At 37.8% G+C, this 27,414-nt stretch overlaps 1 protein-coding gene across 1 annotated transcript in view; it reads right to left on the minus strand.

Moving 5' to 3' along the window:
• FBN1 (fibrillin 1) overlaps nucleotides 1-27,414 on the minus strand; it is a 254,403-nt gene that overhangs the window by 75,323 nt on the left and 151,666 nt on the right. The window contains exons 14-27 of the mRNA XM_004448075.5: nucleotides 24,012-24,137; nucleotides 21,928-22,050; nucleotides 18,649-18,771; nucleotides 17,450-17,602; nucleotides 14,075-14,128; nucleotides 12,412-12,537; nucleotides 8,163-8,288; nucleotides 7,534-7,653; nucleotides 7,174-7,311; nucleotides 6,230-6,280; nucleotides 4,289-4,414; nucleotides 1,585-1,812; nucleotides 366-491; nucleotides 120-248 (exon numbers count right to left, since the gene is read on the minus strand). Of these exons, the coding sequence (XP_004448132.2) occupies nucleotides 120-248; nucleotides 366-491; nucleotides 1,585-1,812; nucleotides 4,289-4,414; nucleotides 6,230-6,280; nucleotides 7,174-7,311; nucleotides 7,534-7,653; nucleotides 8,163-8,288; nucleotides 12,412-12,537; nucleotides 14,075-14,128; nucleotides 17,450-17,602; nucleotides 18,649-18,771; nucleotides 21,928-22,050; nucleotides 24,012-24,137 (1,749 nt within the window). The remainder of the gene's footprint in view (nucleotides 1-119; nucleotides 249-365; nucleotides 492-1,584; nucleotides 1,813-4,288; nucleotides 4,415-6,229; nucleotides 6,281-7,173; nucleotides 7,312-7,533; nucleotides 7,654-8,162; nucleotides 8,289-12,411; nucleotides 12,538-14,074; nucleotides 14,129-17,449; nucleotides 17,603-18,648; nucleotides 18,772-21,927; nucleotides 22,051-24,011; nucleotides 24,138-27,414) is intronic.

Below are 27,414 nucleotides of genomic sequence, written 5' to 3' on the forward strand. Positions count from 1 at the left end.
TCACTGGTCAAGAGACCAGTACACTGGGAGAGTAGGACAGACCCAGAATACATGCTATGAATCAGCCAAGTTTTAGGGAACTCTTGTTTCCTGGGCTGATAAAATGATCAAAAACTTACCCATGCAGTTCTTCATCATCATGAATCCACTTTCATAGCCTTCATCACACTTGCATTCAAAGTCCCCTGGGGTGTTCACACACTGGCCTCGGCCACACAGGTCAGGAGAGATGCGGCATTCATCAATGTCTGCACAAAAACCAAATGGCAGTAAATGAGTATCAGGGTAACCGTCATTCCTGTGGCAATACATCAAAGATGAAGATATCTAAAGGGCAGCCCCCACGGGGAGGCCCAGCCACTGACCTGTGCAGTTCCTTTCCTCAGAATCCAGAGCGAAGCCACTGTCACACCTGCACTTAAAGCTGCCAATGGTGTTTCGGCACTTGCCGTGGGTACAGAGGCTTGGTATCATCTTGCACTCGTTAATATCTTCAAGAAAAAGAAAAGGGCCACAATCCTGAGCTGCAGAATCTTTATTTCTAAGTCTTTTAAGATTTCACAGAAAATTATAAGGATGTGGCAGTACTCATTTTAAACACTGCTTGATGATCCATGAGAAATATGACTGTAAACACGTAAAGCCTTTTAAACTTCTTTAGAAAGCATCATTAGAGAAGCAGAGTATGTCTAATGAAACTTCTGCAGCCCAGCACACTTCCTGATTTGTAGTGAGCAGTTAATAAATATTTGCTCAATGAACGAATATTCTAAACCACTAGTTCCTATACTTAAAAAAAACAGAGGCGATTATTGAAATAGATTTCCCCACAACAGCCAGTTGAACACCGAGGGGAACATGATATGCATGTAATGGTTTGCTCTTTTTTAGGATTTACCTAAATAAAAGAATTTGAAGATGTCATTTGTGACTTAAATTATTTGTCAATAACATATACTATTTGTAATATTTTCTCAATATTATATACAACGGAGTTTTCATTAATATACTTCTTAAATACTGGGGACTGCATACATCACATGTGGCTTGAGTTTCTCCGACAAGGACCTTTCCCCTATCGGGGCCTTCCCAAAGTGAGACCTAAAGCTCAAGAAATAAAAGTAATTTCATGTCTCTGTGATACCATGAGAGGCAGACCTGGCCCACTGGTTTCTCATACCATTCACCCTTTGTTATCGGTACTCGTAGAAGAGAGTAACATGAGTGCTCCAAATCAGAAGTAAAAAAAACACATTACATGGCTTTAGTAGAGGACATAAACATCTCCCTGCACATATTTTTCTTTCATTTATGTTTGGCTTAGCATCTTTAATACTTCCTAATACTAGATGGGAGAGGCAAGTGACCCCAGAAGTCCTGAGATACAGGAAAAAAACAGTCCAGCACAGAGGGAACATTCTGCTATACATAAGCCAGAAAGCAAAAAATGCACACTGAGATGAGCAAGGGTGGACCACACTGATGTTATTCATTGTATATTTTCTATTCATAGAAACCTGGGCTCATGAAAATGTGTCCTTTTGGCCAAAAAAGAAAAGTAACCAACCACTGGGAATATTGTACCTTTGAATAAAGGTTTTCCATTTGTAATATCTTTTGTGGCAAATCCAGGGCCTTTGGGACAGAGCTCCTCATACGCAGGTGTATTTCTCACAGGACACTCATCACATTCCTCGGTCCCCCAGGCTGCCCCGACAGAGCAGCAGCAGGCATCCATGCGGTGGCGGCCAGGGACGGGCAGGGTGCACTCCTCATCCTCATACCTCAGGAAGCAGGTTTCCAGGCGAATATCTGCCGGGGGGACACAGGGAGGCCTGCTTCGTTAGGCACAGTACAATGAATATAGTAATTTGCTAAAAACATATTAATATTTATGAGAATTGATTTTGTTTTCCTTGAGAGGAACTAGGTTTTGGGGGAGAGGTATTCCTGCCTAATAGAGATTCTCTTCTCTTTGTCATCCTACATGTGTACCTCATATTTGTGGAAAACTCCCTTTCAACATGAGGCATTTTCTGATAACTTTATGTGCGGAGCTGTATTCTGAGAAATCTCAAGATGCCCTTTGGGAGATGTTTTTTCCCTTGTACAGACATGCCTATCGCCAATGCAGGCATTTGGTGACTTCCTGACATTCCCTCTCCAGCTAAAAGTACACAGCAGTCCCTATTGTTTTTTTTTAAAAGATTTATTTATTTATTTATCTCCCCTCCCCTCCCCCCGACCCTGGTTGTCTGTTCTCTGTGTCTATTTGCTGCGTCTTCTTTGTCCGCTTCTGTTGTCAGCGGCACAGGAATCTGTGTTTCTTTTCGTTGCGTCATCTTATTGCGTCAGCTCTCCGTGTGTGTGGCGCCATTTCTGGGCAGGTTGCACTTTCTTTCGAGCTGGGTGGCTCTCCTTACAGGGCGCACTCCTTTTGGTTGGGCTCCCCTACGCGGGGGACACCCCTACGCAGGGGACCCTGCGTGGCAGGGCACTCCTTGCGCGCATGAGCACTGTGAATGGACTAGCTCCACATGGGTCAAGGAGGCCCGGGGTTTGAACCACAGACCTCCCATGTGGTAGACGGACGCCCTAACCACTGGGCCAAGTCCGCCACCGACAGTCCCTATTGTTGGCACCCATCTTAGCCAGCTTTATCACCTTTTCCTCAGACCCACTTCTTTTTTTCTGGAGAGCTGGAATGTTGAGCTCTGGTATGAGGACTGCCCTTCTTGAAATTAGTTGAAGAGTAAAAATAGCAAAGAAAAACCATTTACTCCTCTTCCCAAGTGCTTCTCTCACCTCAGAATGTGCTTTCATGCACATTCTTCAGGAGACATTTGTGATACACAAGCCCCAAGCCCAAACTGTGGGGAAGAAAGCACAAGGGACAAGAAGCAAGACGACCTGAATTTTGGTCCTGTGCTGATACTAAGAAGCTATTTGTCATAGCAAATTATTACCCCTAGGCATGAATTTCCTGTCTTTAAAATGAGGCCCCACCCATCTCTCAAGGGGTACTGGGAAACTCAAAAGAGATTAAGCATCTGAAAAGCATAAAGTGTAATAAAAATGTAAGGCATTGTCTTTCCTCTCTTTCTCCTCTACGATGTGTTCACCAACCATTCACCTAAGTGCCCGAGCTACCTCTAAGGTTAAACAGCTCCTGGGCCCTTCTGGACAACTTCACATTCAGGTTGCCAATATTAAGATGGGTTTTTAAAAACGAATCATACATTAAACATTGAAGCCTCTTTCCATTAATGAACCTAAGAATAAGACTCAGTAAATCCTGACCCTTCCTAAACAAAGGACCTAAGACTCAGAATGGGATTAACTGACATCCTTAGTTATGAAAAGACTCTGAATTTTGGCATTTCTATTTCATAGTGCTTATACTACAAACCATAAAGTTATGTATTTAAAAGTCTGTCAGCTCTAATTTATAAATGACCCACATACCACTCTTTAACCACCTACAGTGGTCTTTACTAAGGATGCTGTTCAGAGTAATGTGGTTTCAAACACACAGTACGGCTGACCAATATTTCCAGGGTGATCCAAGGGACATACTCTTGGCTGTCAGAAGCCACAGCAGTAAAGCCAGAACAAGTCCCAGACCCCACAAGCATGACTGTGGGGCCTCAAATGTGCTGCAACTACGAGCATGCAGGGCAGCATTTTAAGGACTTAAGGTTCTTGGTTCTGTGTGCAGTTTCTCCTAAATCATTGCCCTTTGGGTCCCAGCACTTGGTGGAGAGAATTATGCCATGACTGGCAGCAACAACAGCCCTGGGCTCCCTCAGGTTCAGGCTTCAGGGATGTGGCATCTTCACGCCTGACAGCCGCAGGAGTTTCCTTCAAGGACCTGACTTTCCAGCTGGTCATCCCTATCAAGCATGGGTACAGTTTCCAATTAAACTCAAATGATGTTTTTATCCCTTTCCAACCCCATATCCTATAGTCCAACATAGATAGAGGACAGATTTAAGAGTCCTGGAGTAACAATTGGATGGTGGTGATTTATGCAAAATAGTTACACACCCACAGAGGTTTAAAGTTTCTTTTCATTAGCATGTTCTCTATTCTTTTTACAAAGAGTAAATAAAGATGTTGAATCTGAAAGGCTATTTGTCAAGGAAACCACAGTGGCTCCTAATGTACTTGCTGGATTTGGGGCTGTGTGCCTGTAACTGGAATTAAATATTCACCTATAACTTGTTAAGTGCATTTTGAATAATCTTTAAGAAAATGAATATTAGGAAAAAATGAGCTCATTATTTACCAAGACAGATCCTTCCTGTAGCATCCAATGTCATCCCGTTGGGGCACTGGCACTTAAATGAGCCCTGAGTGTTAACACACAGGCCGTTTTTGCATACTTCTGGGAACACTTCACATTCATTTATATCTATGATGAAAAGAGCATGACATTAATATAACTGTATAACATGATACATGTCATTATAATCATGCAGTCATACTTATTTCCACAAAAGAAAAGACCATTTTTAAACTTGATAAGTTCACAAACTAATTTGCCCTAAATAGTTCATGTGGAATTTACGGGATGCCTGAATAACAACCAGACTGAGACTACCTATTACTACAGATTGACACTTTCTGCTTATCTCAAGGAGTAACTTATAAGCTGTAGAGACAAGGAGCAGGTACAAATTTTTGGGGTCAGCTCTGGGAATTGCTGTCATCTCAGGTGAGACTACCAGGGGTTGCATAATTAGCTTTATGAGACCAAATGGAAGTTAAGTAGAGAAGCAGAAATCTGGTCGTTCAAACTAGCAAGAAAAAAATAGCTTGAAAGAACATAAAAAGAAATCCCACTGAGGAATACGTTGGGGCCAGTCAAAAGCCCCTCTTTTGAGCAGGGCTGAGAAGTCCACATTAAGTGTGTAACAAGTTCTAATTCAGCAATGGCCTTAGACTATTCTGTCAAAGCCTTGGTGGCCCCACCTTGGCTCGGGTTGGGAAAGAGGCCATGTTCATTCATTCATCATTCACCCAGTTTCTCTCAAACATACCAGTCCTTCCCAGTGTGCTAAATAGTGAGCACCATGTTCTTAGCACTTAATTTGGAAAAAGAGTCACCATCAAGTTAATACAAAGAAAGGCACTTACTTAACAATGCCAAAAAGGGGGAGCATTGGTGAAGAAATGCATATAAACCATGTCTCTATTTAGAAAAAATAACTTTCCAATCCAGTAATGTTGGAACAATATTCTGAATCTTTCTTGGTAAAAGAAATAGAGGGGCTGGGGCAGGAGGGGGGTGCGTCTACCTTCTGGGGTTTTTTTTGCTCTGGCCACTGGCACACCAAAATGTGCTGCTGAGGTCAGATAAGTTATTAACAGAGGGTCTGGACCAGAGAAAGGCCAAAGGATTCAGTCATCATTTGGAAAGCAAGATCTTGGGTGGGGGTTGTGGTGCTCCTCTTTGTTTTAGCAGGGGGAAAAAAACTTCATTTCATCCCACATATGGGCCTAATTGCTGTTTTTAAAAGTTTTCAGCTGCTGTGTCATGTCAGGTTGAGTTAGTCACGATGACCTATGTCTATCTTGGTCTCTGTGAGAAAGAATCAGCACAACCTGGAGAGAATCCATGTGGACTTTCAAAAAAAGAGGCATTAGGGTGTGTCCTTCTAAATCATCTGTGATCACAATACATTAAAAAAAAAAAAAAAGGACAAAACAAAAAATGCAGATTTTAAAGTTACATTGAAAACTTCCATTTTTTTCTCTTCCTGATAGACAGCATTTTGAAAGCACAGTTACTCTAAGCCACAGGTCCTTAATCTTTTTTGTTCCATGGACCCATTTGCCAGTCAGGTGAAAACCATGGACCCCACTAAGTCCACACTATACTGTGTATTATTTAATAAATATATCATACCTGTTATATCATACCCACACCAACACGTCCACACAAGAATAATGGTTTTTTTTTTAATTTAAATATAAGTTCACAGACTCCATGTTCTCCCTGCTCTAGCCATAGTCAGTACCTTGTCATTTTGAAATAGTGATCTGACACTGGCAAGAGCACATATATGCTGATGAAATGAACACTGTTCGGTATGCAGTTCTTTTTTTTTTTTTCTTTGCTGTACATTTTTCACTGTGAAGTTATATGACAGCCTGATCCAATACAAGTTAACACAAGCATTCTTCATACACACAGAATCTATGATTTATAAATCACTGGAAATACCTTCACATTGTGTTCCTTTAATTCTTGAGTACCCTTTACCACATATGGGATCTGCAAAATAAATAAATAAATAAATACAAATGTGAAATAACAATATCCAGACTTTGTATTTATGACATAGTACAAGAAACATGAAAGAGGAATCAAAACGTGGTTTATAGTTTGCTGCTATGAATAAGTCTGTGGGACCAGAATGTATCTGAGATTATATAGGTGAGGAAGAATAGTGATGAACTGTCTCCCTGAATACAGTTCAGTTCCTCTAATAAATCTTAAAAGACCCCAAAGTACCCTATGGCCCATACTAAGGTGATGGGTCAAAAGGGAGTTAACTATAGATTTCTCTCTTGCTATTAGTCCTAAAATAGGAATCACACTACAGGATTACTGTAGCATGAACTTGGAAAACAAAGTCCAGAAATTGGATGTCCCAAGCCATGCAGCATAAACAGTGGATAGACTTTATTCAAACATTTAATCAGCACAATTATGAGAAAGGCTCTCAAACTTCAGCCTCACAATAGATTTAGAAGTTCTCCAGATACCCTTATGAACTTTAGCCACAATACTGGTTTCTTGATGTCAATTATTTTACTTTTATGGAGGAAAATTTGCTTCTGATAAAAGATCAAGCCCCATAATCATAAGGTTCCCAAGACAGCCTGCAGGAATAGTAATTCCTGCTCCTGGAGAGTGACAGCAGCTAAATACATTACAATGTGGTGATTGAAAAGAAGAAATTAACCAAATCATATAAAATTATTGCCCTTGAACTTCTCTTAGCTTCCTACTCAGCACTACAGTTTCATTGAGGTCATCAGAATTACATATTTTTAAATTACTTTGTGAACCTAAATGAAACAATTTCTGGGCTTCCTCTTCCCTCTTTTAATTAAAGCAGTCAATGGGAAGGGCACAGGGCCCACAGCACCTGTTTCTCTTACCGACTTGGCATAGAGTACATGGGCTCCCCCAAGCAGCCCCAAGGGAAGAGCAGCACTGAGACTTTAAGGTGGCTCCATTGATGTTGACCTCGCATCGTCCATCGATGACAGTCTGCCAGCAAGTACCTCTGATTGTTTCTGTGGAGTGAAGGAATGGAATCAGAAGCCTTCAGAAATGATATTTCATAGACGCTATATCAAACACTCAATTGGAATTACAGCAAGAAGAGCATCATGAAATAAAGAGTAACGGTCATTTCCAAAATTTTGTTCATTCTTAAACTCTTTCGCAGTAAAAGCTGGTATGAAACACAGCAGCACTAATAAACATGGGAATATCAATCTCAGAAAGAGAAATACCTATGCAGATGGTTTTTGTTGGATCCAAAGTACTCTCAGAAGAACATTCACAAATAAAAGAGCCTGGGCTGTTCTTACAGACACCATTAATACAAGGACTTGACTCACATTCATCGATGTCTGAAACAAAAACAGGATTACATTACTGCTAAAAGCAAGTCTTGTGCATGAATGACTACTTAAATTTGAGCTCAGTTGCTATCACATATTCTTTATTAAATAATAGCTGACATAAATAGTTTTTTCCCTAGATTAGGTGAAATGTCAAAAATAGTAAGAGAGCACATCTCTACGTACTTGAGAATTCTAACTCAAATAGCTAATACATAATGTTTTCTTCATCTATTAAATGATGGCAAACAAAATGTCAATTGCAAGTAAGTCCAATTAATATTTTTAAATGGCATTGAAATGCTACAAAAATGGCAACTAAAATGCCAACAGCAGGTAAATATCAGCAGTGGCATAGAAAGTACATACAGGTGCCTTTTAGACCTATAGAATTTCAAATAAAGTGGTATAATTGTCTAGGTTAAAATTGATTTTACTCTAATTTGTTCTTATATTTTTCTGAATGGCATCCCAAAAGACAGCAAAGTACACAGCATAAGTACACAAATATTTTTTACCTTCACAGGTTTTTAGATCTGGTTTGTATATAAATCCCTTGGGGCAGGTACAGACGAAACTTCCAGGAGTGTTTCTACACTGTCCATTGTCACAGAGTAGAGTGTTCAGTACACATTCATTAATATCTGGGAAGTAAATGAAAATGAACTTTTAAAAGAGTCCAACCCTTGTATGTAACTTCTTTACTCTTTAAAGTTGGGTCTTTAAGGTCATAATGATATGGATAATTTAAGCAAACAAATAAGCAAATCTCTTATACTGTTAGTCTTTGCCTAAATTAACTAATTTTAGAAAAATAAGGGTTTGAACTGATTATTTAAACTAGGTATCTACAAAGGACAAAGCCACCATGTACTATTCAATTCAATTTTTCTTTAGCAGGAAGGAAATTTGGACTTGCTGGAAGCCATTAATCTTTACTTTATATAATTGTTTCATTGTGCCAGAATCACAGGACTAATCCTACTGATTTAAGGAACCAAAGAAGTATTTAGAAAGTGTGGTCCATATTTCATGTGTTAGTTCCAGGATGGGTGTTTCTTCCTTAAAACAATTTACATACTCTCATTAGGTTTATGAAGCATGAGGCAATGTGTAGAATGTGCAATTGTGCAATAAAGCTGGAGAATTTAGACTTGTGATTCAGAAAGTTGAGGAAAACTCCTTGCTTTCAGTTCAATTATATGCCTGTCTGAAGCAAAACCCAACTTTTAGATATGTACTAGAAATGTATTACTTAGATAATTTAGAAAGTGTGGAAATGACAAAATTTGTTATATCTTTATGGGCTAAATTATTTCCTACCACCACAAAATAGCCTATACATTCACAAGGAATATATTACACATTAGAGAATCTGATTAGAGCAAAATTTTGACAAGTTTACATAAAGGGTACACAAATTCAGCACAGGAGAATTACACAGGCTCACAGCAGTATATTTACTTAAATTAGCAACACATTTCTAATGTACTTGAAATATGGGACAATCACATATGATATTATATTTCTGTCTGAGCAAACAGCATGATGAGAATTCTATCAAAATGTAAGAATGTTAATACTGCCCTAAAAGGTCATTATGACAGTCCTAAACTTTGATGATGCCAAAAAAATCTGGAAACTTAAATTGAGGAAATGACTATTAAGATTAAAAAAACAGCCAGTGAAGTTCATCAAAAAGTTAAACAGAACTACCATATGACCCAGCAATTCCAGTCCTAGTTATATACACAAAAGAACTGAAAACAACAAACAAATACGTGGGCACGCATGTTCACAGCAGCTCTGCTCACGCTAGCCTAATGGTGGAGGCTGGAATGAGGGAGGATGGGAACAACTGCTTAATGAGTGCAGGGTTTTATTTTGGGGTAATGAATATATTTTGGAACTATATAGAGGTGGTAATTGCACAACATTGTGAATTTACTAAATACTACTGAATTGTTCATTTTAAAATGGTTATGTGACTTTCACCTCAATTAAATAAATAATCACTGGAATCCTGTGTGAGATCTGTGGTTTACAATCTCATACCTCTGAACATAATCAGGCTCTGATCTGATGATAATGGATCAAAATGGAGTTTTCACTAGAGCTTTCAAGGAAGAATCCCCACGGCCTCCTAAACTCTCCTTTTAGCTTCCTTCGGGTGATTTTTTTGTATCTTTCTGGACTGCTCAAATATTGATTTCTCATTATCAATTCATGTCTGCCAACGAAGAAAGGCTCTCATAGAAAAATGAAACAGTAAAATCTGATTTCAGCTGAGTCTAGTTTAAAAATTCCACTTGTCCTCAATAACAACTGTACTCTAAAAGGTGGCCCTAAAATTAAGGGTATGAGACATGAAGAATTTCTTTCTCAAAAGACAATCGAAGTAAGGCAGGTATAGCTCAGTGGTTGAGCGTGGGTTTCACCTGTGTGAGGTCCCAGATTCAATCCCTGGTACCTCCTAAAAAAATACTATTGAAACCACAACAAAGAAAGGTGCAGGTTTGGCCAAGCAATAAAAATTAGAGCAAGACAAGGAAACATGTAGCCTAGAGGAGAAGAGGGCTTTGTGGTAAGTTTGTAGCTCCTCTGACCTGTTCCATCCTTCATTTTCTTATGCACTGCTTTAGCCTGAAACTCAGATGAATGCTGTTTTAAAATGGGGGCAGAGAATATGTTCTGATTTATTGTTAGCTGTTTTTATGTGTATGTAAATGCCACATGTTAACAAGCAAAGCAGGCAAAATATTTAAAAAAATAGAAAAGATTTCTACTTCTCCCCAAATAACTGAAATCTCTACATTGACCCTAATGATAGTCAGTCATCATGATTCCAACAACAAAGCTATCTGTCAAGTTCTGGCCTGCTAATGTTACTCTGCTTCATCCTGCAAGATTAGAGAACTGTATACTGTATGAGAGGGACAGTACTCTTGTCATATTCCAACCTTTAAGCAGTTTAACAGAAGAATAAAGTAAAAATTATTGATGATGAACAGTAAAAGGGCTAGTACTAGAGAATGCCTGAGGGAGTGAGAATAGGGCTCCTATAGAAATGACTCAGAGAGGGCCACCGAGGGCTGGAGGGGGCAAAAACCACTGTGGGTCTATTACGGGGGGTCTGGAGTGAGCTTTCCTCTTCATTCGTCTCCAGGACCCATCTCCTTTCCTTCACTTGTACATGGATAGAGTTCAGACCTTCACCATGTTTCACCTAGATAAAAGTGCCCCAAATCTTTCAAAACTGATATTAGAGGTCAAGATAAACAGAATTTTGTGGGAAAAGGAGCTATGGAGAAGAAGGAAGAGAAGGAAGGGAAATGGCCAGGTATAAAAAAAAGTTGAATTTGAATAAAGGCCCTTGTGATGGACTTATAGAACTGTAGAGGATCAGAGCTCCTTCTGTAGTACAAAGATTCCTGAAAAGAGTCAGAAATATCCTATTAGGATCCAGATGCTTTGGAAAGAATGTGCACAATGCCAAGAGATCACAGGAAGGCTTACTGGGTATTTCAGGGATGGTAATATGTTTATTATTTGATATGGTACAGTCAATTAAAAATACTTTTTATATGACCATTTCTCCTTGTCTAAGGGAATACAGTTCTATATAATATAAATTAATCCCATCCCTTTATATGTTAATTCATTGTTTGTCCAATCAAAGGAAACAAGCTTCTTGGAAGGGGGCCCAGCATTTCAGCAGGCTCCCCAGCACTAGGGGACTTTAAATGGTGAAGTAAGGGGCTGTGAGAAATGGATAGTCTGATGTTCAGGAATACATGACAAAGGGCTTTTCTTTCTCTTGGGTAACCAGTCAGGATCTACCGAGGCTCTGAAGGTCAAAATGGGAGGTAGTTGAGTCCAACCCCCAAAAGCTTATATATTAAAAGAGTGGAAAGGATATTATTGTTTTTTTTCAATCTACAGAATCCCTGAATAATTAGATATTCCAAAGACTGATCACAATCAACTTTAAGTACTTTTCAAATACAGCCACTAAAATACTATTTTAGAAGAGAGAAATTAACTCTGAAAGCAATAAATGGCTTTCAGAAAGCAAAAGATATATTTAGTGCCTCCTGTTTTATCTTAAAACTTATTTATTTGCATCCTACTCCATGAAAGTAGGTTTGCTTTTATATAAAAAATATTTCACTTCCAATTTTAAAAGTCACACCATCTTACTTTTTTGTTTGGTACTCCCTGGCATATTCTGAGGAGTATGAATATGCCAGTTTCAGAAGCCTAACTTTAGGGAACCTAAGGTAGTATGTTACTACACCACAGGATGGATAGTACAGTTTAGAAAATATTAAATGAGGCAACTGGAGAATGCTGAAGAAAAATAACAGTGCCTATGTTGACCATGTTTTTCCTTACTAAATGATTTATCTAGTTGCTGGCTGGTACCTGCATTAAAGATCGTTAGAGCATCAAATTAGTGTTTGTTAAACTTCCCAGAGAGATGTTATTGCTGTAAAGAAGCTGGTTTTTCTTCCATTAAATTTAGTAAGGGATTGGGAAAAAAGCTGCTTCTCTCCATACATTAAAATATTAGGAATGACTTTGTAGACACAGGAGAATGGCTCAGAACCTTTGCATATTATATCCAAAGGAGCTTCATTTTTATGGAATGAATCTGACACATGATCACTCATTAACTGTCAGGATTCTATTATGTAAATATGTTATGCTGACAAGATGGAATGCTTTATACATGAAATGTCTTAGAAAAGAGGTAAAACTTCTTACCAACACAGTTTTTCCCAGTTGAATCTACTTCATATCCTGAATTGCATATACATTTATAAGTCCCACGGAGATTTTCACAAATTCCATTTGGGCAAATATCAGGATCCAAGGCACATTCATTTATATCTGTACCACAAGAAAGTTAAAAATCACTATCATTCTACAATAAACACCAAAATGAACTATTTCTAAAATTATAAAAATATATAGTGACCCTGGGCCCTCTTGGGGGGAAATGGTTTTATTTTGACCAGAAAGTGAAAAAAAAAAGGTTTCACTATGATCCTTTTTTATTGCTACAAAATATTCTGAATCAAATCTTCCTTCCATCAGTCCCTGAGAAGAATTCAGCATCTAAACTGGAACTACAAGATGACCTATCTTTAATCAAATTGAAGAAAACCTCTTGGACTTTGCTTGGTTGAAACATCGAGATGGAAAATGGGTCAACCACAGAGTCCAATTCCCTACAACTGTTCTTTCCACTGGCCTATCCCTCTTTAATCTTCTTTCCATAATGCCACCAGACTTAACATCCTAAAAGTAAGCTGATAATGCCACTCTCATGGCTCAATTTTCAATTCAAAGTTCTATCCTTAGTTTATTCTCCCCAAATGCCTCACTCTTCCATGAACGTACAATGTCTTTTCTTAACTCTGTGTCTAAAATGTATGGAGCGGGATTTTCATTCATCAAGACGCAGCTCCAATCCCACCTTCTCTGGAAAAGCCTCCCCTACTCTATCTCCACAGTCACTCCATACCCCCCCACACCCCCGAGGCAGGTCCTACCTCTTCAAAATTCTCACAGACTGAGAAGAGCTCTAATAGTCAAGGCTGATGAGTCAATCAATGAATGGTCAGTCTCAAATTCTAGTGCCTTACTCTTTATGAATCAGAATTGGTTTTTATTTTCTTCTCAACTTATTCACTCTCCACTCACTCCTTATTCATTATAAACTTCCTTATTCCTTCTTCTTCCTCCAAATATTTCTAGTCTTCATCTATATCTAATGATGAAATCAATCACATTTAATCAACTGATAATCAATTCAGTCAGTCCCCTTTTTTTTTCAGAACTCTCCTAAATCGAATCATTTATTTTTATAAATAAAAAGAAAGTTGATTCTTCCTTTATCTATTTTTACATTTGTTCCAATTCTTCCTTTTAACTTTCATTCCTTTTATGGAACCACCAATATTTCTCTAGTGTTAACATCTACCCTTAAATCTTTCATTCCCTTTCAACTTTCAATTAATTACCATCACTGCTTGCAGCAAAATACAAATGGTTTCCTATTGCCACTTTATAATGACTGAGTAGCTGATAGCTAAGAAATTGTTCAGAATTGTTCAACAAGCCCATAACCCAGAACTATCCTTGATAATGGGAAATCCAAAGGCAGGCCAGGCTGCTTCTCACTCTGCTTCTCACGTTTACCCCTTTAGGAACTAAGCCCTGCCCCCACCAGCAATCCCAGAGCCCACTGTGCCAGAGCTGCACTGTCACTGGGGACTTCTAGGAGTCCCAGATACGTTATGCAGAGGTGAATGGAGAGGGGATTGGGCATACTCTTGTAAAGGGACCAACTAGAAACCAATAGTGCGGCCTGATGCTGTCTTCACACATGCTCAAGGTGGTAAATTTCAAAATAAATCCTTACCACTGCCTGCTGAGGTCATTCCTGGCCCACTGCTGCAGAGTGCCTGATATTCCGCTGCAATAATAAAGTAACAGATAGTGAATGATTCCCTTGTTTGCAGAAATGGTAGATACTGCCCCTGGCTTTGCACATATCATGTCTTCCAAAGCGAGTGGAACAGAAATAAAGTGGTAATGGAAAAGGAGACATTTCCCTGGGGAGTCACCATTTACACCAGGCTGCACATCCCTGAGAGAAAAATTACTCTTAATGATACAAGCAAGTTAAAGCAATTCCTTGTGCAAAGCACTTTCGGAAATGGTGTTTTACTCATAACTTGATCTTTTTCACCAGGGAACAATTTACACTTACAGTGAAATGTGCCTGTTAAAATGTGGTTTCTTAACTGTTAATAACACTTTCTCCCACCGTCATGGGAATAATTTTGTTTCTTTGTGTGAGCTATTTTTGTTTTAGTCCAACCAAGTGATTAACATTTTCTCATTTTTCTCTGTAAATTTGCTACCCTCTACTCATAAGCCCAATAGCATATTTACTCTTGTATTTAATGTATATTTTAAAATCTAATATGTATCAGAATAGAATGAATTCATTCCATGTTTTAAATCCATAAGGAAAGTATTGCTTAATGTTAAAACTGTGAGATCCTATTGAGGAAACAGAAGTATAACAAATAAATTCTCAAATTTGCGATGGACTCATATTTTTGGTTCTTAAAATTCATGCAATGTTTTACATACAAGTGAAACAATATTTTTAAATCATCTTAAAAGGGGCCAAAAGGGGAACACATGGGAGGCTGCCATTGTATGCTTACAAGCCAGAGACTGGGAGCAAAAAGAAATGCTTCTTTTTTTATTCTCTCACGTCAGCAATTAATTAAAAGTCTTGTGAAATACTGTACATAATAAAACAAGAAAAATAAAATCATGCCAGTTTTGTAGAAAGCACTTTTATAGGTAGGGCTAAGTTAGCTGATGCTTGGCCTAAACGGAAGCACATTGCAGTCACGTTTGTTTTCCATTCAGGCAAGATCTGGGTACTAGACTATTCTTTGTAGTGAATTCAGACCAGCATGGGTTGAATGTTGGCAACAGCCCTATTGCTAGGGTCTTGGAGCAAGTCCTTGACCTCTGTTAGACTCCTCTTCTATGAATTGGAGATAACAATTACCAACTCACATGGAAGTTGTATGGATTTAATGAAATAACATGTAAAGTGCTGGGCACAATGCCAGGGACATCACAAGCACTTAATATAAGAGAGGCATAGCTATGAGCTAACTCAACATCATGCTATGGAGACAGCAGAAGGCGAACACATGAGAGAATTCCCCAGCATTGCATTCCTGTGAGTTTAACTTCCTGATTACAGGGAGGAGTAAAGATTATTATCTAAGGCTAAGGAGGTAAAAAGCCTTCCTAAAGAATGTAAATCAGTTTCAGCAGTACATGAGAGATATCTTCATATGTTGCTTGCTTGACTTCCAGAGGATACAGATGAACTTTAGATGTTGCACAGTTGGAGTTTCTCACTAAAGTGACCAAATGTATCCTTCTGGATATTTTCAGTATCTTAAAGAAAAAATTCCCTCTCTCTCCTGAAATGAAGGTTATCCTCCTTCATTCTGATTCTTCATGATTTGGCATTTTCATCCACTAAAGAGGGGGAGAAACCAGGCTGAATGAAACCACTTCCACATGTGTAACTCTTCTGTGCACATTCATTCAAATGTGAAACAGAAGTTAGTAGAACTGGGCTTCAAGTATAGAAAATATTTTTAACTCTCTTTAAGCTTCACTGCTTCAAGAAATCTGGTCTCTCCAGGTAAAGTTCTAATAAGCCCACACATTTTCCTATGTATCATAAGAATTCTTTGTAGATGTACTTTATCCAGAGGAAAATACAAACACAAAGAACTATATGCAACAAGGATCCTGGATTCGAGGTCTTCGCTCTTCCACTCATTCAGTACATGAACAAATCACCTATACTCTAGTGTGTCAATTTCTCCATAGTAAAATGCAACTCATGATACTCATATATCTTATAAATTCAAAGAATGTAACAAAAGTACTTCGAATAATTAAAATAACATAAAAGGATATTAATAATATACAACATAAAGTTATAGAAAGATTATTTGTATACATTATAAATACTGTTGTAAACATGTATTTAACTGATGGGTGATCATATATAAAATGATAATTTATATATTATTCAATATGTGAAATAATCAACCAGAATAAAGCTTTCTTTCTTTAACTGGCTTCCCCCATTTCTTTTAAAGGCCCCCATTTAACTTTCATGATATATTGTAAATTTATAGCTCTGTAATTTCAGATATTACCATTTGCAAAGTGACAAATCTTTAAAAATTGTGGTTTAATCTTCAATCAATTTTATCCAGGTCATAAATGAACTGACTGAATCTTAGATGTAAACCATCCAATCAGAATTACATGTTTTCAGTAGTAGATCTAACTCCATTTTAGAATAGTTGAAGTCAAATGTCAAGCTACCTTAAAATTACGTTCAAATGTTGACAGTCTATTGCTTTAATTTCAATAAACTATTTTTACTTTACAAGTAGAAAGAATTTACAAGTGAAGAGGACCTCATGAATTATCTAGATTAGCTTCATTATTTTGTAGATGAGAAAATTAATCCCTTTTCCATATTATACTATTTTATAATTATGCTAACGAATATAAACAATCTCAGATTCTTTTGAAAGAAGGTGACTAAAAATCCTAAATAAACATATCCCTCAAAAAAACTAAACCCTAAAATTAAGTAACTTGTCTGCCTATGAACTCATTCTGACTTGTAGTCCAGTTCTCTTTTCATGATGCATGCCACTTTGATTTGAAAAAATACTTTTTCCTTGAGGTTAAATAATATCATTTAGGAAAAAGAGTCCTAATCAACATGTAGGATGTCAATAAAATTCACAAATGGCCTTCTGGAACGGAAATTGGAAATGTTTAGGTAAGCTGAAATTTGTTTACATTTACATTGTATAAAATTCTGCTTCTATAATTGTCAGTTCTTGCAAAATGCAGACATAATGAAGCTGCATTAGAAAACAAGGCAAATTTCCTGTAGTCCAAAGAGCACAAATATTATTGAGGGTGGGGAAGGAGTGGATGTTCAGATGGGAGGCACAAACGAGCTGCCTATTCCAATTGATTGTGAAGTTAGCATGAATATATGATTAGACACTGGCTAGCTTAAGCCAAGACTCCTGGAGGGCACATCATGTACCTGGAGAGCATAATGAATTACATTCCTGTGACTTTCATGTATGGAAAGACTGTAGATGGCAGCAAAAGGCTGGCAGTGTGAGGGCATTTCCATACCACCACATACCTGAGTTCTGTGCAGGACACGGCTGGCAAGGTTCCCCAAAGGCATACTCAGTGCTGGCACAACAGCATTCAGATTTAGTAACAGCACCAAATAAGGGTTTGATGCACTGGCCTCTCTTGTATCCACCATAGCATGTGCTCCGCATATGAGTGTCTAAACAGGAAGAAGCATCTGTCATTGCACTTTAAACAAATGAGAACCCCCCAGGTCAAAGTTGAAGCTGCCTTTATTTATCCAAATTCACAGAGAGTGGCTCTGTATTAGGATTTAAGGGAGAAAACCAACAACAACAACTTTAGCTTCTAAGCACTGGAAACTTAAAGATGGCCAGACTCTTTTCAATTTCCTAGAGGCTGTCATGGTTTACCCTTAAGTACTGGGATTATATATAGCTCATTCATTTTTGTCTTTTCCAGGCCTGTAAAGAGCAGGCATTTAATAAATGCTGAATGTAGGAAGGATGACTGCTGAATCTCATGCTATGATAAATACAAGCTTTATAAGAATTGTGGCCTACCTCAAAATAAATATTAAATTATTGGGTGTCTAAAGTAAACATAGTTTCCGAAAAAGAAGGAAGTTTGATCTGTAGAAGATTCATTATACAAAATCTATGGATGCTGGTCAATTAAACAGTGTCATCTTTACCACCAGGGTCTCCGATGATGCCCAATCCTTTCCTAATTCAAAGGATTTGCTGAACACATTTCTTAGATACAATTTGGAAAAAATTCTTATTGTTTTATAACATATCTCAAACTTCTTATAAAGCCATAGAAAACTAGTATCATATAATAAATTTGTGGATTACTCATATTCTCCTTTGCATTCCATACTCCCCTTTGGCAATTTAATTCTCTACTAAAATCCTACCATTAGACAATGATGTCTACAGGTCAATTTCAAAGACCATTTGCAACAAACAAGGGTTGGATAAAATTGAGTACAACTACATGATTAGGGAAGAAAAAGAAGAAGAAGAGGTGGAGATTCTCATGTCTTCATTTATTTCACTCAGTTCGTTGTTCTGTCCCTTAAATGAATATCCAATTTATTGAAGAAGGGAAGTGGCCCTTGTTGGTTTGTTGCTCCACAAACATTCATTATAGCTACTGCAGTAGTGTATATGTTATTGATGGGCTTTGTGGATTGACAGAGGGTAGATCACTATCACAAGTCTAACCATGGCTTTATCTTACCAACACACACACGTCCATCCAGACCCACTGCCAGTCCTGGAAAGCATTCGCATCGGTAGGAGCCATCTGTGTTCACGCAGCGTCCATTCATGCAGATCCCCGGGGTTTCACACTCATTAATATCTGTGGTGGTGAAAAGCGTTTATTAAAAATGAGGTGACTTTTATATAAAACCATAACATGTTTACAGTTCTGTTAGGTACTTGGAAATGGGGAAGATGGAAAATAATGCTCAGCATCAATAACCAAAAACTCTATGGGATTCACTTGCATTTTTTCCTTTGAGAAAATATAACAAAATTGAGAGAGATCAATTTTGTCTGGGCTTACTGCTTTCCCATAAAAAAGAAAATACTTCAATAATATTCTCTGAGGAGACTTTTTAAAATCCAAAATAAGAATCACAAAGGGATATAGAGAATTGGAGGAAGAAGCCAAGTGACTGCTAAAAGACAAAGGGTCTTATGTAATGTTTCACATGGCTGTTCTTCCAGGACTTCCAGAAATCTAGTTCGATAATAAAGTGCATCTTTGGCAGGAAGATTTTCATTTTGGCATTCAACACCTAGACTGGTGTCCATTCTGCTATCTCCAAGGCCATTGTTCACTTGGACACTCAGCATGACATTAGGAGACATACAACTAAAACTTTGATGGAACACCTTAGAAAAGGAACAAAAGAAGAAACAGACATGATTTTGATGATCATTCCTGGCCAACATCAGCACCATAAGCAACTGGAACCCAGCCAAGAAAAGCCTTTATTAAACAGTACAAATATTTTATCCTATTGTATGTGTATACGTAGGAAGAAGTGGTAGAAGACTTTTTTTTAGACACATGGCAATAGCAGATTCCTCAACCAGGAGAAGTAAGAACTCGTACCAAAACTGTGTTTTGGAAAACAGGTAACACTTAGAAGCAAATCATTTTTATAACAACTCCTTTTATAACATACAACTAGTTTATGTGACTATTTCCTCCCTTCTGACCTTAAAAAGGCAAATTGAGAGGGAAACACCTCCGTGTTTTACTTAGCTTGTGTCATTTGGCACAAAATACATTCAGATGGGCCAAGGTTCCGTGTACAGATTGTATTTTAAAATAGCAGTTATATTTAAATGCATGAACTCAAATTGGTTCTGTTACTCGGGTGATCTTTTTGTTCAAGTTGCAAATGTACAGTACCACAGTGGTGACTGACTACAGTCTGTAAAGTTCCACGAAGGATTTCTAATGAGGAGAGAGATATACAATGCAGATCCAGAGGGCTTTGCTCAAAGTTACCAGCCTCAACCTTCCAAGAGTGATCAGATCAGAGAGGCCATGCCGTCCGTAAGATGAGTTAACTTTAGAGATGGAATTAGCTTTGCTTATTCAGCTTCGAACAATCACATCTTTGTGGGCTCAGAACTAAGTGCTCAGCACTAACAAAATCTCGTCTCATGACTCAGAAAGAAAAACCATGGGACAGAAGAAATTCAATGTAGAAGGGATTACTTTCTTTTTTTCTTTCCTTAGTCTTAATACAGTAAGTGTATGACATTCCCTATACACTAGAAAAAAAAAAAAAGATAAACGTAATAAGGAGCATCCTTCCTCCTTACCTCCCTATCTCTTTCTCTCTCTCTCTAATTCTTAAGCCAGCATGCTAAAGTCAGAGCAAACCTTTCAAACCGTCAGGTACTTTCAGAGGAACGGAACAATCTATTTATTGAAAAGGCACTATTTCACTGGTTGCAAAGCCTGCAAAACCTAGTTTAACCAATGAGGTCATAATGTCTTCTGAAATAGTTACATAAGCATTACCTATTGGCCATACTGAAAGTTGAGAGGCTGTAGCCAGGGTCATCGGCAGCCAGGAGGCACTGAAAGTGAATCTAGTGTGCTCTGTGGATAGGTAAGAGGAGCATTTGTTCTCACAGAAGTTCTGTTCACAAAGGGGCTTTCACATTTCCTTCTGTTATTTTGTTTGGAAGCCTAATTCCAAATATTCCAGTAATCATTCCTTTTCCCCTTTCTTTTTTTCCCTTGTATGGCACTTAATCTGCACCATTTGGCAGTTTGTTTCATGCTGTCTTACATTGTAGAATATTTCCATGTGTTAATCTTGTCTTCCTAACTATAAGTTCCTCCCAGCACAGGGCTCAAAAATAGAGAAATCATTTTCCTACTTTGAATTTGAAACACTCAACTGTTTTCTCTTGCGATGAAGACAGATTTGCACAATATTAGGAGCCATAGATGTGAAGGTCATAGAGAATGTAGGTAAACAACCAAGGACTAGAAGCTCTTTTAAACCTGGAGAAAATGAGCATCTTTGCCAAAGACTTAATACAAGGCTTTCTTCCATAACCTCTTTACCAAAGCTGTCCACCTGGAGCTCTCAGAGAAGAGGCACCAAATGACTTTATTCTGCTTTCTCAATCTGGGACAGCTTGGACGCTCGACTCTTCTGCGTCTAAACCTACAAACAGAAAGTTTTGAGTGCAGCGTTTTAGCAGATTTCCTGGACCTGTCTTAAGTATGAGGTTCTTTGAGAAGTCTGATTCCAACTCAGACTTTGGACCCAGGCACAGCAATCACTCATCCCTGACTATAGAAGGCAAGAGACACTGAGCACAAATCTATCTCCAGTAACTCTTCTCAGGACCCCAATTTTCAACAGCACAAATAAAATTCTCATTGTTGTGTCAATACCTGGAGCAATGAAATTATTTCAAAAGTTACCAAGCTGGACAATGATACATGGTTTGTTTATTTCTTCTGCTTAATTCCGTTTCTTTTTGCTATGTGCCTGAATAAATAGTCTATGGAAAACTTTTTGTTCCTTAAGATACTTGGAGGAATTATGAGAAGAAATCACTGCAAATAGTCTTTCCAGGTGAAGATGGAAGAGGTAGCAAATGACAGCCATCAAGAAATCTCACTGCCATTATTTCCCAACTGAAAGCGTGCAACCGAACTCCGCTTACTTAGAATTATGTCCCCATCTGTTTGCAGACTGTGATGGTTGGCCTTCTGATTCATACGCTGTGTAGCTTCTCAGGTTTCTTTAAGAAGACCCCAAATACCCTTTCTGAAATAAGAACAGCTTTCTGGGCATAAACCATAGCTTTCTGGATGGCTGTACTCAAGAAGGAATTCCAGTCATGTTTCCGAAACCAGAATTAGAGTTACTTTAAAGGGGGAAAACACAAGGAAAGGTGGCAATCCTAAACAATGCAGAAAGAAGAAAAGGCATGTGAAAAATATGATTTAGAGTTTTACAGCACAAACCTTTGCAATAACGCCCATCTGATGCCAGCTGGAATCCAGGTTTACAAATGCATTTAAAACTGCCATCTTCATTGATACACATTCCATTAAGGCACATGTTCCTGATGCTGCATTCGTCCATATCTGAAAAATACAAAAAGTACACTTTCTTATGACCAGAAAAGTAAGCTTATAAAGGAAGTCAACCTGAAGGAACATAATCCAGCTTCTTCACATGTCTTTTTTCTTTAGGTATTATAGTATAAGTCTGATATCCATAGAAATTATAGCATCCAAAGAGAGGCTGTATGACATGTATCTCAACGTCTCAAGTTTTGATGTGTGCATGCAAACCATAGAACTAAACTTATTTGTATGTGTGTGTATGTGTATATCGAATTCAATTTATTTAAAGCTACTGGGACCCTTTTTGGGAACAGCAGCTTACAAAATGAAAAGTGTTTTAACAGCTTGATGTGCATATTATCTCACAGATTCATATTACTTCTAACACACTGAAAATGAATAGAAAATTAAAACTAAGAGTAACAGAATCTCAAATGTATTTAGACTACATCCTGATTTTTTTAAAAAATGGAAACCAGAAGACAGCTTATAGTTTCAGGCAATATTAAATATAGGTAGGAAAAAAATGGACTTTTTAAATGCAAGACTCAGTTATGGCTTATAGCTGTGTCAGCTGACTGCTAGGATCCCTTAATCATAGAGACATTTCTTTAAATTCATCAATATGGTTTTTAATTTAATATTACAGCTGTCTTGGGAGGCACTTGCTCTTCCAGACATGGTGTGTTTTCACTTACAGGCTTTAGTCAGACTAAAGTAATTTATGATTTTTTTTAACAGGACTCTATCCCAACTGAAAATTTTGGCATAAGTCTTTGAATTGAATCACTGAGATAATATTTTGCCAAAAATGTTTCTAAGAACAATTTTGAAATTCTTTTAATGTATGAATAGATTCTTGGGATCTTTCCCAAAGAGATTGGAAGACATGATAAACAGCACTATTCATTTTCTTCTAAAGGTCTACGAAATAGACACTCATCAATAATATTCATATTTTCTATTCAGGAAAAAGTCGCAGGGAAAAAAAGGCAAAATGTTTGAGACAGCCCAGTTCAAAGAAAGGTGATTAATTCAAGAGGTAATTAAAAAGGCTGACTCTGGTAGAGACCAGCACTGCTCAGCTCAATCACACTGCTGCACCACTCTCACCCCCATCTACTGCCCAACCACATCCTTCCTCCTTATAGATTTTGCCCATATGGGCATCGGTTCAATACCCTCTACTCCCTTTATGCTAGTCTGTAAGGGGGGAGTAGGTTGGAGGGGTTGGTTGGACTATTCATCAAACTGGGGGAAGAGTTGGAGGAAGGAGCAGGTGAACTCTGGGGATTTAAAGGACTGCGGTTAAAACTACAATGGTGTGAATATGGCAAATATGGCAGGGGATGGTTATTGGTGTAGGGCATTGGGTATGGGAGGGTATGTGGGACAGGGTATACCTAGGCCATGCCTCTATGGAATATATAAGTGTTCATCCTGTCATAATGTATTATCTCAGTGGGTGGAAACCCACACAATAAATAAGAAAATATTAAACTCCCCCAAAAACAAAACAAAACATGCTGACTTCAAATAGTCAATGTGTCTCTCATAAATTTTACATTTTCAGATACTAATTAGTAACGTTTTTCTTACTGGGCAGAAACTTTAAGCAAAAGAATTACAAATAACTAAAGACTATATGGATTTAGGTGTGTTTTTAAAATAGTACAAATTTTGATTGTGTAAAATTACAAGATAATTATGTTACAAGGGTTTTATCATCACCAAATATCATTAAATGTCAAGTTCCCTTACAATATTTAAAATATCATTTGACTCACACAAATGTGAATAAAAAACAACTTTATGAGGAACATGAGTATTGTGGAAAATTAGGATTGCCTCTCAAATAACAATATGAGAAATAATACTTTGACCCGTCATTTAATAGTTGGCAGCTTGGTCTTGTTAATGTCTCCTGACATTGACACGCAACGGCAAAAGGGGGAATAACATTTTTCTACTGTTATTACCTTCACAGTTCTTTCCATCTCTTGTAACATGAAAACCCGCATTACACACACAATGGAAACTGCCATCTGTGTTGATACAACGACCATTATTGCAAATCCGGCCATTCTGTAAACATTCATCAATGTCTAAAATCAAAGGTAAAAAGAAAGAAATAGCTTCAACTTTGGAGATCTAAGTTTATTTTTATTTATCCCTCCCTCCATTTCCAAACTCACGATCTTAGCTTTGAGTCTTAATTACTGAGCAAAATTCATCAATATAAATTGGGTATCAAGTAACGTGATATCCAGGATTCCTAATTAGTGGCTAAAAGACATGTCAGGAGGGAAAAAACAATGCTATAATAGCATTTAATCTAACTCTAAATTCTAGTAAGACTTCTTAAAACTCAATTTTGTTAACAAAATACATTCTGTTTCTACATTTTCCTAGCTAATGTCATGAGTCAGTATATATCATTATTTATATTGAACTTTGTTTGGTGTCTTTCAATACATGATTAAAAAGGCAGATCTTATAACTGATAATTTCAGAAACAATAAAATAGATACTTTTTAAAAAAAATATTGTTTAGATTTCTGGTCAATGAAATGGTAGCATACGCTGCTCCAAATTGCCCTTCTCACACTAAATCTTTGAACAACTAGCAAAAACTCCAGGGAATAAAGCATTGCCTTAACTGGGTGATGCCAAATCAAGAAAACAAACTTTAGAAAATGGTAGGTGAAGCTCACAGAATCCTTGTTGGCTGGCCCCTTCCCTACTGCTTCCCAGCATGGAATGGTGTGAGCCTGTGTTCCCATTACGGGTCCCTGGTCCTGTTCCAAAGGTAACAATGTAACCTCTCTGTGCATACTGTGGTACTTGTATATTGGTCTCTGTCAGGGGGTGGGGAGTGGTAGGGGAGGTGGGAAGAGGGTAGCCTGAAAGACTGAACCAGGAACTCATCTCTGGCTCACCCTCCAGAAGTTGCCCTTCAGATAGAAGCAGCTTAAAGGCAGCTGTAGCAGTATAAGAAACAATTAAACTAACATGGCCTGGAGCAAAAGATTACCTGCTTTAAGTCATACAACAGAGTACCCAGGAGGGGGTGAAAAACTTATTTCACAGGGCATAGAAGGCACATTCAAATTACTGTAAATGGGGGAAATTCTTGGGCCATGGAAAAGCACGAGCCCTGGGAAAGACATAGGCTTAATTAGGTGATGGAGAGGACCCTGGACTTCCCATTCACCTTGGACTGATCTTCTTGATAAGAGGGTTAAACTCTGAAGGAGAGCACCAGCCAATGCAGAGCCAAATGGCAAAGACTATAAAAGGTGTTTGTCATACAGTTTGTTTCTATTAGCTCTTAGAACATAAGGAATTCTGTATCATAGCACTAGCTGGATATGAACTTAAGGAACAGACAGCTTGGGGACTAAATCCCGGAGTTAGAACTTTAAAACATTAAAATATACAGTGCACAACAAAAGATTACAAAGCAAACAAAGAAACAGGAAAAAAATGGCACATCCAAAGGAAGAAGATAAAAATCCAGACACCATCAAGAGGGAAACACAGAGAAAGAACTAAAGGATATCAGGAAAACAATGAAAAAACAACATGAGAATCTTAAGAGAGAGAGAAAACTTTTTTAAGTTACCAAACAGATACTGGATTTGAAGACCACAATAAATGAAATGAAAAATTCCCAGAGAGTTACAATAGCAGATCAGAGGTAGCAGAAGAAAGAATCAGTGAAAATCAAAGAGAAGACAATGACAATGATTTGGACTGAGGAGCAGAAAAGGAGAAGGAATGAAAAAAAAAAAAAAGGATCTAGACAAAGAAGAGCAAAGTAAATCTAAAGTGAGCAGAAATAACAAACATTAGAGTGGAGACAAATGAAATGGAAATTTAAAAAATAGAAATAATAAAACCAAAAGTTGGTTCTTTGAAAAGATCAGTAAAATCAACAAATCTTTAGTATAATCAACAAACCTGAAAGAAGTAAAAAAGAGGACACAAAAACTAAAATCATAAAGGAAGAGGGGTCATTATTAACAACCCCACAGAAGTAAAAATGATTATAAGAGGATACTATGAACAACCGTATGCTAACAAATCAGATCATTTAGATGAAATGGTCAAATTCCTAGACACTCACAAACTGCTACACTAACTCAAGAAGTAGATGATCTTAACAAATAAAGAACAATTAAAGATATTAAATCAGTAATAAAAAACCTCCTTACAAAGAGAAGTCTAGGACCAGATGGCTTCATTGGTGAATTTTACCAAACATTCCCAGAATTAACACCAATCCTACTCGAACTCTTCCAAAATATTGAAGAGAAGGCAACACTTCCCAAACAATTCTATGAGGCCAACATCCCTCTAATACCAAAGCCAAATAAAGATACTACAAGGAAAGAAAATTACAGACCAATACTGCTTATAGTAAAGGGCATATATAAAAAATTCACTGCTCTTATCATAATTAATGGTGAAAAACTGAATGCTTTCCCTCTAGGATCAGGAATAAAACATGGATGACTGCTGTCACGACTGCTATTCTACAGTTTACTAGAACTTCTAGAAAGCTCAATTAGGCAAGAAATAGAAATAAAAAGCACCCAAATTGGAAAGGAAGAAGTACAACTTTCCCTATTTACAGATGACATGATCATGTATATAGAAAGTCTTGAAAAATCTACAACAAAGCTACTAGAGCTAATAAAAAAATTCTACAAAGTGGTGGGATACAAGGCAACATGCAAAAATCAGTAGTGTGAACCAGAAATCAAGAGAAAATTCTAGGGAAGCGGACTTGGCTCAATGGATAGAGCATCCGCCTACCCCATGGGAGGTCCAAGGTTCAAACCCAGAGCCTCCTTGACCCATATGGAGCTGGCCCACGCGCAGTGCTGATGTGCGCAAGGAGTGCCATGCCACGCAGGGGTGTTCCCTGCGTAGGGGAGCCCCATGCGCAAGGAGTGCACCCCGTAAGAAGAGCCACCCAGCACGAAGGAAAGTCCAGCCTGCCCAGGAGTGGCAACACACACACGGAGAGCTGATGCAGCAAGATGACGTAACAAAAAAGAGACACAGATTCCCAGTGCCACTGACAAGAACAGAAGAGGACACAGAAGAACACACAGCAAATATGGACACAGAGAACAGATAACTGGGGCGGTTGGGGGAGGGGGGAGAAATTTTTTTAAAAAACTAAAAAAAAAATAAGAAAAAAATTCAATTTACAATAGCAACTAAAAGCACCAGAGATAAATGAAACTAAGGATAACTAAGGAAAACTGAGGATAATTAAGGATATAAAGGACTTATACATGATAAACAACAAAACATTGCTAAAAGAAACCAAAGAAGACCTAAATAAGTGGAAGGACATTCCATGTTCAT

This window comes from Dasypus novemcinctus, chromosome 3 (genome assembly GCF_030445035.2).
Source record: "Dasypus novemcinctus isolate mDasNov1 chromosome 3, mDasNov1.1.hap2, whole genome shotgun sequence".
NCBI classification, from domain to species: Eukaryota; Metazoa; Chordata; class Mammalia; order Cingulata; family Dasypodidae; genus Dasypus; species Dasypus novemcinctus.